General features: G+C 36.8%; 1 protein-coding gene across 12 annotated transcripts in view; it reads left to right on the forward strand.

Moving 5' to 3' along the window:
- STAU2 (staufen double-stranded RNA binding protein 2) overlaps positions 1–18,376 on the forward strand; it is a 169,537-nt gene that overhangs the window by 43,138 nt on the left and 108,023 nt on the right. For 11 of the 12 annotated variants that reach the window (XR_015797607.1, XR_015797608.1, XR_015797609.1 and 8 more), the window contains 3 exons: positions 2,031–2,138; positions 7,478–7,690; positions 15,951–16,088. Coding sequence is in view for 9 of the 12 variants with exons in the window: in XM_088149238.1 (XP_088005364.1) it covers positions 2,031–2,138; positions 7,478–7,690; positions 15,951–16,088 (459 nt within the window). In the remaining 3 variants the exon portion in view is untranslated. The remainder of the gene's footprint in view (positions 1–2,030; positions 2,139–7,477; positions 7,691–15,950; positions 16,089–18,376) is intronic. The other variant, XM_088149232.1, reaches the window with a different exon arrangement.

Below are 18,376 nucleotides of genomic sequence, written 5' to 3' on the forward strand. Positions count from 1 at the left end.
ACACCCACATAGGGAGGATTAAGTTGGAGATGATTCCTCCCATCCAAACCAGCACAGCCTCCAGGCACTGGGACAGAACCTTGACAACCTCACTTGGATGACACAAGTTGAAAAGATATAATTAGGTATTATTAGTATATTGATGATACCAAATCCCAAATGGCAGATGACCTAATCTAGCATTTTCATGAATGTGTTGAAAAGGAGGGGAGAGAGACTAGAACCCTGAAGGATCCCACAAAGGACAGGCCTAGGAAGCGATCTCTACCCCCAACCAACACTGACCGGAACCATCCCCAGAGAAAGGAAGAGAACTACCATAAAATGGTGCCCTCAATCCCCAACTGGTGGAGCTGGCTCAGAGGGACACCGTAGTCAAAGATATCAAAAGCTGCTAAGAGATCAAGCAACACAAGGAAGGTTGCACGACCATCATCTCGGCTCCACCACAGCTGTCTGTAAGGCCCAGCCCAAGAACAACAGTGAAACTCCAGTTCCTTTACTTGCTTACAACATATAGACAAAATCTTGCCAGATTGAATCTATACTACTGCAAATAGTGGGAAATTCTAGGGAGTGGCTATCCTGAACCTCTTATGTTTCTCATGTTCCCCCTGCAGACTGTGTTGTCTTTTGTCTCCTTTTCCTTCCTGGAATGCACCCCCTCCTTCCTGATAGCCTTGGTCTCTGTTGCTACCCCCCCCCCCGACTTCACCCTCCTCTTCATAGATACATTCCATCATATCGTCTCAGTAAATCCCAGCCTGAAAACTGACTGAAATCAGTCTAGGTAATCCGTTTTCTTCAGAATTCTCATCACCTGCAGAACAATCACCTTTTCAACAACTTTCCCCAAGTTGGAAGGTTGGAGACTGTTCAATAGCTATCAAAAGCCACTGGGTCCAAGGACGGCCTCTTAAGGAGGGGGCATGTCACCACCTCTTTCAAGGCAGGAGGCATTACTCCCTCCATTAAAAAGCCAACATCACAGCATGGACCCAACTGTGGGTCACCTCCCTGACCATTTTGGCATGGTGGCAGATGACTTCCCCAGTGGTTTCATATAGATGGAGACAGGAAAGAACCTTGAGGCACTGCACAAAGTAGAGGATTCTCAGTAGATCTCTCTTCTTCCACCACTACCAACTGGAACCAACTCTTTAGAAAGGAGAAGAAGCATTGCAAAACAATATTCCCCTGTCCAGTCCCTCAGAGACTGCCCAGATAAATACCATGTTCAATGGTATCAAGAACCACTAAGAAATCAGGGAGGACTAGGAAGGTTGCATTCCCTCAATCCCAGTCTCTTCAGAGGTTGTCCACAGACACAACCAATGCAGTTTCCATGATCTATCTGAGCTGGAACCCTGAGTGACCAGGGTCCAAATAGCCCATTTCCTCTAGGATCCTTTGCAGTTATAGGGCCACCATTTTCTCTACCACCTTTCCAAGAAAAGGAACGTTGGAGACAGGTCTATACTTTTCCGAGACAATTGGATCACATGAAAGCTTCTTGAGTAGGGGATGTACCACCATCTCCTTCAGAGGTGATAGAAACATTCACTCAGTGTTAATTGCTACTTGGATCCAAGCTTCCACCACCTCAAAGAAGGCCTTCACTAACCATGAAGATCAGGAATATAACTGAGAAGTAGCAGAACTAACACTGCAGAGGATCCTATTGTAGAGAGCCATGGAGATGGCCTTGAGGGAAATATTTAGAAGTTGTTACAAAAACAAAAAGGCCAGAAGCATTCCTTTACCCCGGGAAAGGAAGTAGTATTAGGAAGAGACTTTGGTTGACTCCCTACTACAGAGAAGGCACACCTGTAGGGTTTTCTTGATACCAAACCTGAAATCTTTAAAAATGGCTGTACTGTATAAATAAATTTACAATTACACTTTTAAAAGAATATTAAAAAATTATAAAAATTGCACTCTTTTGTGTAGTTTTTGAAGAAAAATACTGGATAATTGATTCTGTTCTTAGAAGAAAGATGCTTTAAGAGAAACTTCTCATGTTTGATCAGACTGGACAGCCGGGAAAAGAAATGGAAGAAGAAAAAGACGCAAACAAGTCAGAAATCAGTATAGTGTTTGAAATTGCACTGAAGCGCAACATGCCTGTCAGTTTTGAGGTATGTTTTACATGATTTCTGTATGACGTGTGTGTGTACTTTAATAAAAATCCTGTGCTCTGTCCAAAACGCTTAAGAATTAAAATGATTAAAAATATACTATGTTGACTACATACATGAATGAGTAAGACTGATAATTTCCATTAAGATTAAATGGCTGATTTTCAGATATTAGTTTATTGATTTGATTTCTACACCATCTTTCTATTGTGGCAAGTCACCAACCCTACATTCATTGTTGGTATAGATTTTTGTTCTCATTTTACCGTCCCACAATCATGTATTCACTACTAAGCAGGAAATTTGTATTTTTTTCTTTCAGGTGTGGGGTGAAAAGTTTTTACTAGAGGAAAACTATAAACAAAAGCAAGGTGCTTATCTCAAATGGCACTATATATTTTTACAACTATTTTCCTTTCAAGTAGATTTTAATGATTATTTATTATTTTATTCATACCTATAACAAACTTCATTCATACATCTTACTGTATGGATGAAAACAGGTTATGTATTTTCCTATATGGCTCAGTTTCTCATTTTGAATTACAACACTCTGAATATTAGAATGTATTGGCTGTAATGCTAATTCTTGCACAGTGTTGTATGTAAACTAAAGAATTTTGGTAAAGATGTTGACAGGTGTTTAATCTGTTATTATAAACAATAATTGTTCCCCAATTTGACCATACTTTTAATAGAAAGCTTTCTTACTTTTATCCAGATTATCGTAGCTGATGTTCAGGAGTATGCCTACTTAGCTTAGGTACAAAAATTCTACTGCTAATTTTAAACTAACAATAGATAATAGTGAAACATGGAAACAGGAAGGGCACTGGCAAGAAGTTCTTCATGTTTATCTCATGGCTTATTGAGAAGGGACTACCAAGCCTTCTCAAAAATGATGTAGCTGGCAAATTTAAATAGATTTCAAGGAAGCATGGATTTCAAAGAAGCAAGAATAACCTGAATTTCAGTAAGGGATCTTTCATGTTAGTCTGCAGTAAATAAAAAATCTTGCAAACTGTAATAGGAATCTCCTAGTCTCACTTATAGTTAGTTGAGCCTCTTTGTAGCACTTTTTTCCAGATCTCTCAGCACCTGGACTGAGTTGCCATTTCTGAGGTAATCTTTCAACTGACTTGCCCCCAACCATCCCACAGTCTCTCACATCAACATGTATTCCATTAGTGTCGGTCTCTATCCTTTGTCGAGAGGAAAATGTTGGTTTGCGACATAAATCATAGAGATTGGATCCAGGCCAATTTACTAGTTCTCACTGATATCAATGGAAAATGCCAATCTTAATTTACTTGCATCCTGTTGATTTTAGTGAATATTAAGTGTATCTAACTTTCTGTCCAAATCAATATGTGATCCTTTGCATAAACATATATAAACTCTTGTCAAAGTAGGACATGAAGCAAAGAGATAAAAAGAACACTAAATAAAGTGGGAAAGGCAAGAAAAGAAACAGTTTCATATAACAAATGGATAGCCACTAGATATGAAATTACCTGTTTTCCCTGGCATAGCTAGTTCAGCTTTCAGTTTCTTGTTTGGTCTTGGCAATTGCTGAAATTCTTCCCTTTGGCCTTCAGCCATGAGTAACAAATAAAGGTCCCCTGTCATGCTCTCTAAGACTTATATTCAGGACAATAGCCTGATAGAGATTCAAAGGGATGATAGAGCAGAATAAAGTTTGGTTTGATCTCCAGCCATTAAATGAAAATTGTTCTCTACTTATCTCTTTCTATCTGCCTCATTCCTCCCTCTTTTATTCTTCCAATCTTTTGAAAAAGATCTTCATCCAGATCACAGTCATACCAATATGACTAGAGGAAACTTTTGCAGGCAGTATTTTCTAGAAGTAGTGACTATGGCAAATTTTCACAGCATGTTTTCTTCAGAATGGTTGTTAATGTTACAGCCGGGAGAGAACCGTAAGAACACAAGATGAAATAGGCTAATAATATGGGTTTCCTTCACTTTTTTATGTATAACATGAGATGGTTACCTTAAGGTAAAGCCTTCACTTTGCATCGGCTTCCTCTGAACACATTCACCTGCTAACCTGAGGCATTTTCTTATTAAATAAAAACTTTACGGAGAGCAGAACCTATTCCATCTGCTGTTAGGATTTAGTTTTGACCCAGATGCTAGATTTGGAAGCTAGATTTTATTACATACAGTGACACATCATTTTGTAACTGGCCATGAGATTTGCTGTTGTTAGTAGGATTTTAATTTGAGAACTTTCAGTATTATTTCATATCAAGCACGGATACAAATTTTCAAATATCATTGTTTACATGATATTTACAAAGTAGCTTGCATTTATTTTAGGTTACAAGACCCACAGAAAATATTATATCATCACTGTTACATAAGTTAGCAAACAGTTAAAATATTTCAAGTTTCATGTAAACAACTTATTGGATTTGCACAATATTTGAAGAATGGGTAGGGTGTGTAGTGTCACTCGAAGCCAAGTTCTGCCCAGTGATGTCAGCAACTCTGCCTGAGGGCAAAATCTTGTCCTAATTATTAAATCCAAAGGGATTATGCTGTTACCTAATCCCATTCACTCTGCCTTATAAAGTAGACTTGAGTTTTATTTACCCTTTTAAAAAGAAATGCTGTAAAACGTCTTAGTAAATTGTCTGGTTTTCAGTCACAGTTTTTTTCCAGTTAAATTCTATTGCTGTCTGTTGTTTAGCATTGTAAAGACAGTTTTCCCTAACCTACTACAAATGGGTTGTGTTGGCTGGGATATCATATGGACTGAAATCTAACATCTGGAGGGCATCAGGTCAGCATCAGTGCATTTAAGAAGACCCTTGCTATGCAATATTGAAAACTAATTTAATTTAGTCCACCATCCTTTTTACAATAGTAGTCAATCAGTTTGAAGGTAACAGTCCTCTCTATAAATCGGAAGCAACTATGTTCCCTGATAGAATGCCTCTGATACTGTAGGTAGCCACCAATAGCTATTATGGCTATTAGCTATTAATACATCTATGTTTCATTTGTGCAACATCAGGACACCATATTCATTATTTGGACGTTTTTGTCTGCCTTGAATCTGGTTTGTATGTGGACATCTGCAGGAGCCTGCTGCCTTGAACAGAATGATGAAAGCAGCATTGTGGTATTGTACCACAAGCTTCATTATTTTCATACATGTATAGAGATGTGACAACTCATATAGAAAGAGGTAGGGCTTGCAATGCCACGATGCTTTCTTCATTCTTCTCCCCAGTGCCCCAGCCAACCCCTGGATGCTGTTGGGTTTCTGTAAGTTTTTTTGGCATCCTAGAATAAAATCAGATCACCTGCCCTATCTCTGTATCAGTAACATAACAACTGCACATATAAAAGGAACTGCTGAAGCATTTATTGTGGCAGTTGGTGAAGGTATGGACATATAATTCTGGTGCTAAGATGGGGAGCTTGCTTGTCAAGGAAAAGAGATTTTTTGAATGGCGGATTGTTAAACTGATAAGTTGCAGTGGAGAAATGGGTCATACTGCGTAATATTTTTAAACAGGTAAACATTTATGTGATTAAGTACATTGATATTGTATAGGCACATGTGTGTATGTGTATGTGTGTGTCTTGTTTATTTCCTATAACATGTTTTTACAAAGCACAGGAAAAATATTTGGAAATATATGTGTATCCATTTGTTTTTAAAATCCAGCCTGATAAGTATAAACTATATGCAGCAACACAGTTTTAAATTCATTAATGAAAAACACAATTATGATTACAAACATAAGGCTTAAAAGAGCAATAAGATAATGAAATGAAAAATAATTCATTTAATATTCTTAAAACATAGACTGTTTTCCTCAGGCTTTGGAGACCATATTGATGTTCAAAAGAAGGGCTTTCCACAGCTTTGAAGTAACACAGGAGTCCTTTTTCTATGGGTTCACAAAACATCTGGCAGATTCACAGTGAGACAGATAGTTGTTTATAGCCCAATAATCTAAGCAGTATCTGCCTTTAAAGAATAACACAAATATCTTGAACTGAGCCTGAAATGGTGTTGGCTTCCAATACAAATGTCAGAAGATTATGAAAAGATAGCTTTGTCCCCTTATTTTGCACTACCTGAACCTTCTAAATGCTTCTTAATGTTAGCCCCACATACTGTACATTATAGCAATGTACAGGTAGTCCCCAGTTTATTTATTTTATATATCATATTTATATAGCCACCCATCTCACCCAAAGTGACCCTGAGCGGCATACAATTAATAAAACATGAATAAAAACAGGCATATAAAAGATAAAAAGTTATTAAAATAAAAACATTATCACAAATGTTAAAAAATGTAAGTTTTAAAACAAGTTCCGTTCCTAAGGTCTGTCCTTAGGTCGAATTTGTATGTAAGCTGGAACAGTATTATTGTATAATACTGTATAAGTAATATTGTGGAATGAACTCAAACCATTATGTATTTAACTCGAATCATTGTGTATTTAACTTGAATTTTGCTACAGTAGGCTCTGTTCTTAACTGTGGGTTGTCCGTAAACCAGGCGTTCTTAACCCGGGGACTGCCTGTAATTATAATGCAAATAAGAGGTGGACCACTGTGGCCACACTGATCCATCGTAGGACACATATGCTGTTTACAGTAATAGCAATAATCATGAAAAAATATTTTACAAATTTTAAAAAGCCATTTCTAATGATTCTGTAATACATACTTTTGCTGTAGCATTAATACTGGACCAGTTGTAATATTTATTATTTATATAGGGGTCTAACACAAGGTGCTATATATCTGCTTCCTCCTGCAGATGCCCAGCAAGTATTGATTGACTTTTATAGGTATGGTGAGAGAACAAAATCCCACACAGGTATATATATACAGGATTTGTGTAGTACTTTAAATGGTCTAATATGTATATAATGTTAGTTACAGTCCTTATACAACTCTGTACATTAAGTCAGTATTACTATCCTCCGTAGTGCAAATGAAGGGTGAAAGAAACTGAGTTGCCTCACGCTTAGTTCAGACAGAAGTGAAGTTCAATCATGGGAATTTCCTGTTCTGTGCTCTCTCTCTTAGATGCTACACTTCACTAGCTCTCTCAGTCAGAATCATAGGAACATATTTCTGTGTAAACATGATGAAGATCCGGTTTTAAGGAAGTTCTAAATCACAAAAAATCACAGTGATTTTTCATTATCTGAAAAAGAAAATACATTAGGAAGCCTGTTTAGCACAATGGATTATTCATCCATTTATTTTTAATAAATGCAGTTTTATATATTAGAAGTCTGTTCTATAACCATTTTATTTACTCTTTTTTGGCAAATAGATAATAAAGGAAAGTGGGCCCCCACATATGAAGAGTTTTGTTACTCAAGTATCAGTTGGAGATTTCTCAGCTGAAGGTGAAGGAAACAGCAAAAAGCTCTCAAAGAAACGTGCTGCAATAATTGTCCTGCGAGAACTTCGAAAACTTCCCCCTCTTCCTGTAATTGAAAAGCCAAAACTTCATTTTAAAAAACATCCAAGAACAATATTAAAAGTAAGAGACTTTGTATGTATGACTTAGAACTTGGTATGTCCTAATAAGATTGTTAACTATGAAATCTTGTACTTCATCTGGAGATATATATCATGTTGATTGATGGATTGATTGATTATGTGCCATCAAGTCGTTTTTTACTCCTAGCAACCACATAGATAGATTTTCTCCATGATGAATATATCATGTTAGGTGTTAACCCGCTGCCCTCCCCCACCACCCCAGTAGAATATGAATCCACTAGTACAATTGTATTCATGTTTTGTGATATACAGAGCATAATGTCTTTCATTCTGGAATAATATATAGCAATCATGACTTGTAGCCGTTCAGATATTGTCAGTGAAATGCTGGGATTTTGTTAAAGACTTCCATGATTTAACTTGATCTTCCTTTGACACAGTGCCAGGGAGGTATCCTAATCTAGGATTTGAACAGTGAACACAGACACAACAACTGTCTATGAATGAGAGCCAGAATTCAATTGTTTCAGATTTTATAAGTTACTCCAGGCTGATCAGAGACAGTATAACTGTGGACTCAGAGATAATACAAACATCAATGTCTAAAAAAACAGACCTGCCACTGCGTACAGATAGTCCTCACTTAACAACCCTAATTGGGACCAGCAACTCCATTGCTAAGTGACACAGTTGTTCAGCGAAATGTCACATGACTGCCTCACTTAGCGACAGCAGTTCTGGGAGTCCCAGCAGTCCCAGTTGCTGTCATTGAGCGAATCCTACACAATCATTAGGTGAGGACCCATCCAGATCTAAGCCATTCTTGGAAGCAGGTAAGGAACTGCCTCCACCAACTTCCTCCACCCCACTATCTCCCCCCATCTTTGCCCTTTTAGCTGCCTGTCTACCCACCGCTGCTCACCTATCCACCGTCTGGCCCCAACCACTGCTGCACTGCATGCCATTACCAGCTGGGCCTTCTTTATTGATGCCTTCTTTTGCACCAGCATAGTCAGGGCCTTCTTTGAAGGAAGGACCTGGCCAGTGTGTGAAAGAAAGCCCTGGCCAGTAGTGGCACATGGCATAACACACATCTGCCCACCCATGGCACCTGACCTCCTGCCTGTAATCTCACTTGCTGGCCTGTGGGATGTTTCCACAGTGTCTCTCCTGCTCATGGCTGGGTTGGTGAGTCCATTGGAGAGGAAGCAGGCGAAGATGCTGAATATCAGCTGGGAATAGGGGGCAGCGGCAGCAGGAGGGTGGGTTATAAATGCGGGAGGGCCTGAATTTTGTTCACGTGACCACAAGGACAGTGTGATGGCCAGAACTTTGAGAACCATTGTAAGTCCATTTGTTCAGCAACATCATAACTTCAAACAGTTGCTGAACGAATGGACGTTAAGCCACCATAGACTACCTCTATTGCATTTGAAATCAGTTGACCTGAGGATACCAACAAGATTCCTTAGTCCCTTCCTTGAATGACTATTCTTAATTCAGTATCCTTTACTCCCCAGTGAACTGTCATATTGAAAAAAAATATTAAAAAGCTCTTACCATTATGATTGCTTTGGACGCTAAACGACATACTTTGTTTTATTTAGTTGTACAAGTTATATAGATTATATTCTGTAAAAATATAATCAAGGTTGCTAATAACTTCCCCAAGTTTAAAAAATATACAAAAATAATGTTAAAATGTTGCAGCACAGCTGCTTATAATAAATTATTTTACTGTTATCTTCCCAGTATACGTATATTTACTTCTGACAATGCTCAGGATCCAGCTTGCAAACTCAGATATGGAATTCCATGGGAAGGTAGAAGTTGTGCAGAGGGAAGAAAATTTCTGGCAAAAGCTTGTGGCAGATGAAGGGCTAAGCACTTCATTCCCATATTCCTACTCTTCCCAGAGCTGCAGTGCAACCTTAATCTGGGCTGAAAAAAAGTATTTAAATCGCAAATAGTAGCAATGTCAAATGATTATACAGGGAGTCCTTGAGTTACAATGGCAATTGGGACTGGGATTACTGTCACTAAATGATGCAGTTGTGAAGCATGATGTCATGTGACTGCATTGCTTAGCAATGGGAATCTAGGCAGTCCTGGTTGCCATTGTAACCCCAAGATGTGAGAGGCATCAAGCGGGAAGTGGTGGGAGTCCCAGATAAATGCAGGGGTGCAGCAAGGGGCTGAGGGAGGCTTTAGAAGGCCCAGCACAGGGCACATGCAAGTTGGGGAAGGAGGTACTGCAGTGTGGCATAAGTGCAGGGTGGTCGAGAGAAGGAGGGCATGGGTCAGTGCAAGCGCAGGGATGCTGAGGGAAGGAGGGCATGGGTTGGTGTGAGTGCTGGGAAGTTGACAGAAGGAGGGTACAGGTCTGCATGAGTTCAGGGAGGCTGAGGGAAGGAGGGTGCATATTGGTTTAGTGCACAGGAAGGCCGGAAAGGACTTACCAGAGCAACTTGTGACCTTCCCTGCCAGCTTCCCTGCCAGCTTCCCAGTTGATTTTGTTTGTGGGAAGCTGGCAGGGAAGGTCGCAAATGGCAATCACATGACCGCGGGATGCACAAGCATCATAAGTGCAGGGTTGTTGCTGAGCACCCGAATCGTGATCATGTGACCGCAACACAGGGCACTGCAACAGATGGAACTTTGGGGACTGGTTGTAAGTACCACTTGTTCAGTGCCATCACAACTTCAAACAGTCGTTGAACGAGTAGTCAGTAAGTGAAGACTACCTGTATCTAATGCATGTATGATATGAATATAGGCATCATTCCATTTTTTAAAATTAAAAAGAAACATGCATTTTATAAAAGGTAGACTGCTAAATTTTGTCCTTTTGTCTCATTCATATCAAGAAAAGGTAAGATAGACAGCTAGTCCTTTCAAAAGATTGCCATATGTTATATTGTGTGCTTAATATAAACTAAGAATACAAGATCAGCTGATTGTTGCTTCTCTTGAGAGCCTGGGCCACCAGAATGTTTTTATGAAAGGGCAATAGTTCTCACATAATGACTCCCATATGATGAGTAGCTTTGTTTGTTCTATTTTTACTTTTATCTTTTCTTTAAAATCTCTGGTAGAGATACAAAGGAGTCTGGCTGCATCCAGTTAGACCTTATGGGCTCATGATGTTTATAGACAGCTGAGCAATATTCAAAAGCAAATGCAGCTTTTATCATCTGTACATCACTGTTCCACCAATCTAATTCCCCCCACTCCAAAGTTAACTGAGAAAGCAGATATTCAGTAGCAGCCTGACATCCCAGGTCACTTCTGAACAACTGCAAAGCAGTGAAGCAGCAGCAATGGAAAAGGCCCATAATGCTTCTCCTGCCTGCATGCCATTCTCCTTGAAGTGTTTCCCCTACAGCTTGTTCTTTTTTTGACAAATTGGATTCTGGATACAATCTTACTATATAAATAAATAAATCGTAGCAAATAGATTGCATTGGCTAAGCAGCAACATGAAAAGCATTAAAGCATTCTATGACACCATTCTTACTATTGTGGTCCTAGTTCTAAGCTAATGTGTCTTGTCCCCGTTGGATGAGTAAGGCTTAGAGCTGATCTAAAGACTACTACTGATGATTGAAACAGGTCTCATGGCAACTTCTTCTCAATCTTTCCCACCATTGCTCTCCCATACACAGGGAACAAAAAGCCCACATGTCAGTCATCTCCTGCATTAGGCAGGAATTCAGGAAAAGATACAGAAGTATTAGACTCGATCTATATAGGTAGTCCTTGTTTAGTGACTGCCTCATTTAGTGACCGTTCACAGTTATGATGGTGAGGAAAAAGTAACTTTATGACCAATCCTCGCATTTATGACCTTTGCAGGTCTGTAAAGCAAAATATGTTCATAAGCAGAGTTGCAGTTTCACTTAGCAACCATTTCACTTAATGACTGAGTTGCCAGTCCCAATTGTGGTCGCTAAACAAGGACTACCTGTATTTTTTAGCCATGGAAAGATGGATCCTGGAAAAAATAATGATCTGCAAGAATAATTCAGAGCTAGAACTTCAGAGTAAATTTCTTGCACCTAGTGATTTGTCTATGCTCCTACAAGAGTAGTACCTGATTCCTTTGCTTAACCTGAATATTGGCCAATCACCTCCTTGGCTTTTATTCTCACTATCACCTCTGCCTGAGGATATTAATGTTAAATCACAAGTTGTAATGTTGGTTTCTAGGGTATATGTTTACATTTTAGTTTCTCATTGAAGATATTCAGGAAAATAGTGAATTAACAAACAAGACAGATTCCTCTGTAGACAAATGTGTAAGAGAAGTGAAGAAGTGAAGAACAGAATGAAATGTGTCAACTGTTTATTTGTTCCATGTTTGGACATTGTATCTGTAGGGAGCATGTTCCTCTTTTAAGCACCATAAGAAAACTGGTTCAATAAATCAGAAATACTCTTTTGTACCAGGGCACATGAGAAAAGGGAGAATTAAACCTGTTGCCATTATCGATCTAACAATCATAGTTTTCTGTGCTAGAACATCTGGACTGATCCATGGTGGAAAAGCTATTACCTAGTGGAAGCAAGGGATCCCTAAGTCCAATAGTCATAAGCTCCTGAGGTTGTACTCCTTGCCTTTGTTTTATTGTCTTATATAGGCAGTAGGGTTCTTTCTAACATTTTCTAACCTATCAGATAGTCCTGTAAGTAGAAAGGGTTTACTGCCTTTGCCAAAAACTTGACTATATTTCAGTGAATTAAAACCATTGTTTTAATATAATTTTTGTATTACTTTCCAGAATTATTTTATATATTATATTATATATGTATTTACACTTACATAGGTTTATATTTTGCTTTGAAAATGCATTTGGTGTTTACTGTGTTGTCAAGCTGCCATAGAAAATTAGGGAAAAGACTGGGGAACATATATATTGCTGTTACATGTTCATATTTGTAACTTTGAGCAATTCTCTGCTATTACTGGACATGTAACAATTCTACCTTGTTATGTGTTTGTGCTCCCAGTCCCTCATACGTAGATACATAGCCTTATATGAAATTAGGCAGAGATCTTTTACGTTTGGCATTTTTTAAAATTGGGGATGCCAACATTTGTAAATGCTTTTATTTTCATGCAAAATTTGAGTTCCCTCTTCAGTCATTATTACTTAGAGTATTGAAAGAAGAACAGTATCTGTCCTTTTACTACCGGAATTGAAGACACATATTTAGGGATGCATATTTATTGGGACTAAACTTTACTTGGTTTACATACATGATTATAGAAATCAAATTAGAAAAAGTGAAAACTTTTAATTAATAGTTTTATATTAATCAAATTAGTCAAATTACTTATTCCGATGTCTATGAAAAACAAATTTAGTTTTTTCTCATCCTTCAGAAGAATATTACAAGAAGCTCTTTGTTATAACTCTTTAATTCTGAAGAATTCAGTTGGAGTTTCAGATCATAGTTGCTTTATAATTATTGTGTCTATAAGTAAATATTGAATTGTAACCTACTTAGCTATCAAAAGTGTTTTCTCTTTTACTGAATATTAGTGTTCTTTTTTGTGCTTTAATGAAGCTTCTTTCTAAACCTCCTAAATTCCTGTGAGCTCAGGTTTCCTAAATGGAGTGTTTATTTCTGGTGGCAGTAGATTTATTGCCACTTCTGTAATTCATGAGCTTCAGTTTTGAGGGGCTGGCCCTGATTTGTGTATTCATCTGAAATTCCTTTTGAAAGTGGGGGAAAGGGCTAGACTTAGTTTTATCTGCATTAAATCTGATCAAACTCAGGTGCTGTGTAAGTCAGCCATATGCCATTCTCTGTATAATTTGTGAAACATTACCACCTAGGGCTTAATCATAAAAGCATCTCTTAGCCTCTCATCTGAGAAATAGGTTTTGTAAAAATCCCCTTCCCATGTTATTTTATTGATGTTTGTTAGGAAGAAAATAATAGTGGAGTGGAGCAGTTAAAACTATTTAACCATAAGTGATGTTTCCTTACACCTTGTTAAGTCATATACAGCAAAACAATACTAAGCAAGTTCTTTCAGAATTCAATTTCTTTCATTACAGTTGCCCATTTTACAAGCTATAATACCCCGAACAACAAAAAACTGTCAATCCAGAGGGCTTGAATGAAAGCTTATTTACTTTCACTGGAATTAATGGAAAGATTGTCCATAAATTTGATGTGAATATAATTTATATTCATAGTTTAAAATAATCACTTTCTAATTAATATACTCTGCTAAAGTAATCCATTTTACTTAAATTCCTATTTGTTTTCTATTTGGTGTGTGTGTGTGTGTGTGTGTGTGTGTGTGTGTGTTTCAATGCAATTTTTCAGTATTTAATAATATAACATATACCCAAATAGACATTTTGGATAACTGAGTTGCTTAAATTCAACCTTAGCTTGCCTGTTACACTGTTATACAAATCACTGCTGAAAACTGACTTCTGTATTAGTGCTTCAGTCTTACTTTATTTTTGTGTCATTAGTAGATTCTTCCCTACTATTTTGGCACATTACTCAAACATAAGTAACATCAAATATGCATTTTACTTTCTCTGTGCATATTACACCCAGCATATAGTTCTATATTATCAGTGTTGATAACTAGCTGTGTGAACTAAACATTTTTCTTACTTTAATTTATCATGAAGGATGCTTTATATAGATTTTCTAGAGGAGGAATGATGTGTGTCAGCCCTATCTTTTAATCCTGTCTAGTTGTGTAGTATTAGGAAAGCTAATCTCTCTGACCTTTCTCCTTTTTGCCTGCAAAAAAGATCTAGTAAAATTTACCTATCTCACAGTATTGTTGCAAGGTCTGAAATGGCCAGACAAAACAAATCAGGAGGATACATTTGCTGTTCAAAGTTGTTTGCATCATTTAAAGCATACTGTATACAAATCATGGAGAACAATCTAGAATCAAGAAGCTTACTTATCTTGATGTGAAGTGGAAAGTTCCTGTGAGTTAAGAAAGCCGGCATAAGAAATTACTTGGAAACATGAATCTTTGGTTTGGTATGTACTGCATATTCTAGTTTTTTTTTTTCCCCCAGAATGAAAAAGGGATAGGATTATGGAGTCAAGCTATTCAGATTTCTGGTCTTGAAATCAGAAGCCTTTCTCCTTGATTCATCATAGTATGAACTGAATGACTCCAGGGTTTTGCAGTCCTAAAAGTATGTGATGTTCTGGTACAGCTAAATCAGCCATGGTGACTGCCTAACTGTGGTGGTGGATGCTTCTCTCTCACTTCAGTTTAATCACTTTATCTCTAACATTTTAGCTAACATCTCATTTAAAAGCTTTTTGCTTTTTGACCTCTTTATTATCTTTTCCTGCAGTCCTTTTTAAAAAGAATCTTAGCTTCCTGTCTAGCTCAATGCATTCATCAATATACCATGTTTCAGGAGAATTCCTAAGGTAGCATAGCACAGTAGCTCACTGAGAAATATGTATATAGGAATCTAAAACTTGCCCTGCTTGCTTTTTTTTCAAACGTGTGTGTGTGTGTATAAAATATTAGTATTGAATGGACAGCCAAGAAACAAATAAATGGATCATCCAACAAATCAACCCAGAGTTCTCACTTGAGGCACAAATGACCAGGCTCAAATTATCCTACTTCAGATACATGCAGAGACTCAGCTTTCTGGAAAAGGCTTTAATGTTGGAAAAGGTGGAAGGAAAGAGAGGAAGAGGATGACCAGCAGCAAGGTGGATAGACTCAGTTACAGTGGTGATGAGTGCACCATTGGAAGACATGAAAGTCCAAGTTAGGGACAGATCGTCATGCAGAAAATCTATCTACGTGGTCGCTAAGAATTGACAGCAACTTCATGGCAAGTAATCACTTCTCAGCCTTTTGGCCAAGATCAAGTGATGGCACATAATCAGTTATTTGTGTGTGCTGAATTATGATCCACCATTTCAATTTGATTGAGATGGAAAGTACTGTTTATCTCATTTTAATATTTTATATAAATTAACTGTTTTAGCATATCTTTCACCAGAAAGTTATCCTTGTTATTTTCTATGCATTTGGATTAATTTTTGTCAGCAAATGGTTGTCCGATGGTAATTACTCTACTGGTATCATTCAAAGAGTGGATAGTCTGTAAATAAAATGCGTTTTATTTCCCTGTTTTCATGCAGTTCTAGAGAAAATTCTTTAGGGGTTATCTTATGGACATAACTTTTGATGCTGGAAGTAGGAATAATGAGAATGGTGAAAAGCTATGATATAATTTCTTCTTAATATAAGTTTTAGTTCTAATTTATTTTAGACTGGACCAGAATATGGTCAGGGAATGAATCCTATAAGCCGACTGGCTCAGATTCAACAAGCTAAAAGAGAAAAGGAACCAGAGTATCTTCTTCTTTCAGAAAGAGGGATGCCTCGTCACCGAGAGTTTGTTATGCAGGTACCTGCCATTCTGTTCAGATATTTGTTCTTCTCTAAATAAAATAGTGTTCTTTCACAGTAATTATACATATGGCCTTTTGCTGCTATCCATGCAGTTTGATAAAATGAACAAGATTAATAGGCATATGATTGTTTTTCATTTCAAATAACAGGAAGATCTTAATTTCCTCCATTGCAAATACCCTGCTGGTTGGGATTTAATAGCACATTCTTTTCCCTAGTTTGCCTTCTTTCTCTTAATAATGTAACTGCTGTAATATTAAGACTGTATATTTTTGTCTATACATTTCTCTAATGGGAAAAGGAAGCTCCATCAGTATGAATTTTGAAGCTAACTCTGGGGATTCACAGAGAAAACTTCAAAAGCTGCAGTTGGCCCATAAGTCAACAGTCCCTTCTAAGACACATATAATTAATGAACTTTGAACATATCTATGTGTTTGTATTCATGTTCCAAAACATTTAGTTTGGGGTTTTTTAGTTGTATTTGACTTACTTGTTTTGTTATTTTTACCATTTCCTACATGGGCTTCATTTATTTGTTTGTTCAACTTTACTGTTCTTAGATTTTTTTTCAGACAGACCTCAAAGATAGTTAAAAATGTTCATTAGTATAAATAGCCAGAAATATAATTATTTTCCAAACAAAACCTACTTTGAAATGCATTTACTTAGCAGTGAGATTTGCAGATTTTATTAGATAGGCTAAAATTAAAGTTTTACCATCAGGCAGTGCTTAGTAACATATAAACTTTTATACAGATTGATTTTATCTGATTTATATAACACGAATCATAATCTGAGTTCTTCTACAGAAGGAACTCTGAAGCCTCTTGGGTAAGGTTTTCCATTTTGATCACAGTAAGGGGGCTGAAGAGATAGACTTCATTTCCCAGTAAGAAGTCCTGGCCCTGTAATTATTTAAGTAGAAATAACTTAACATAGCTAGCTTAATACAGGTATTAAACAACTCTCTTGTTTGTCCTAAGCATATAAGCCAATCAGTGTTTAATACTTTCATGTCCTGTTGATTTCAGTCAGAGAATTAAGCATGTGTCTTAATTACTCCCATGAAAGTCAAGAAGTAACATGATTTAATGTTGTTGGACACTATTGTTTTTAGTTTGATGGTTTTTAGTAGTTATAAATAAACTTTATGGTTTGAAACGTATAAAACTGTTTTCAAAATATTCACACTAAAATCATGTGATATCTGACAGAAACAAAGTCCTGGTAGATTTATTATTGCCTTCAAAAACTTATCAAAGTAAAATGTCTTTTGTATAAAGTACTTAAACCTTGCTTTCATTTGTTTTAATTGAATGTGGAAGTAAAATATCTGGAGATAATATGTTCATTTTTATCTGTCACACAAAGAAAAGCTTAGATGTGATGAAATGGATCCAATTACTTATGCTGACTGTTAGATAAACAGAAGAAAACCTCTGATGACATTAGTTGAAGTTTTGTTCCCAAAGTTAATTTCAGAAAACTCTTTCTTTGTAGTCAGACCTTTAATCCTTGATAGAGGTTATAATAATACCTAAATCAGCTCCATGGGTCTGAGAAATAGCAGTCCATGCATCAAGCAATGCATTTTCACTTCATTATTTGTTTTAAATGTTATTTTATTTACAGTGCAATCATCAACACATCTGTTAGCAAATATGCCCTGTTGAATTCAGTGGGGATTATTCTCTGGTAGCTCATAATTCAGTTTATTTGACTATACTCATAATTTAAGACGTTTAATTCTAAACCTGTTAGAATTGTCAATAATAAGTAATTCAGAACCCATTTTAGTATATCTAAGCATCTGAATTTGGCTATTACATAATTAATAAATAGAAAAGTAATTGTATTTTATTTTTTAAAACCTGTATTAATTACATGAAAAGATTTCTCATTTTCTCACAAACTATATACTTTTGAGAATAGATACCTAATTAAAATTAATTCAAAATCACAATGATTATATTGATTGTTGTGTTGCCTCTGTATTTACCTCAATTCAATCATAATAAATCTGCATATATAATATGCTGCATATATAATATGCTGTCACCTCTTCTATCTCTCCCTTGTCATAATAAATCTGCAAGATATATTAGGTTGAAAGAGTTTAAACACAGGTTAAGAGGTTAAATACAAGAATTTAAACACAGGTTTTTACTTTCCACCTCTAATATTTGGTCCATGTACCACACAGGCTCAACAGAAAATAAGAAGTGCACCTTCAAAAACATATTTAGCTTCTGGGCAGTTGCAAGTAGTCTTTGAGTTACA

Source organism: Python bivittatus, unplaced genomic scaffold, assembly GCF_059951505.1.
Source record: "Python bivittatus isolate LINGU-HERP-01145 unplaced genomic scaffold, Pbiv_v1 ctg000590_np1212, whole genome shotgun sequence".
NCBI classification, from domain to species: domain Eukaryota; kingdom Metazoa; phylum Chordata; class Lepidosauria; order Squamata; family Pythonidae; genus Python; species Python bivittatus.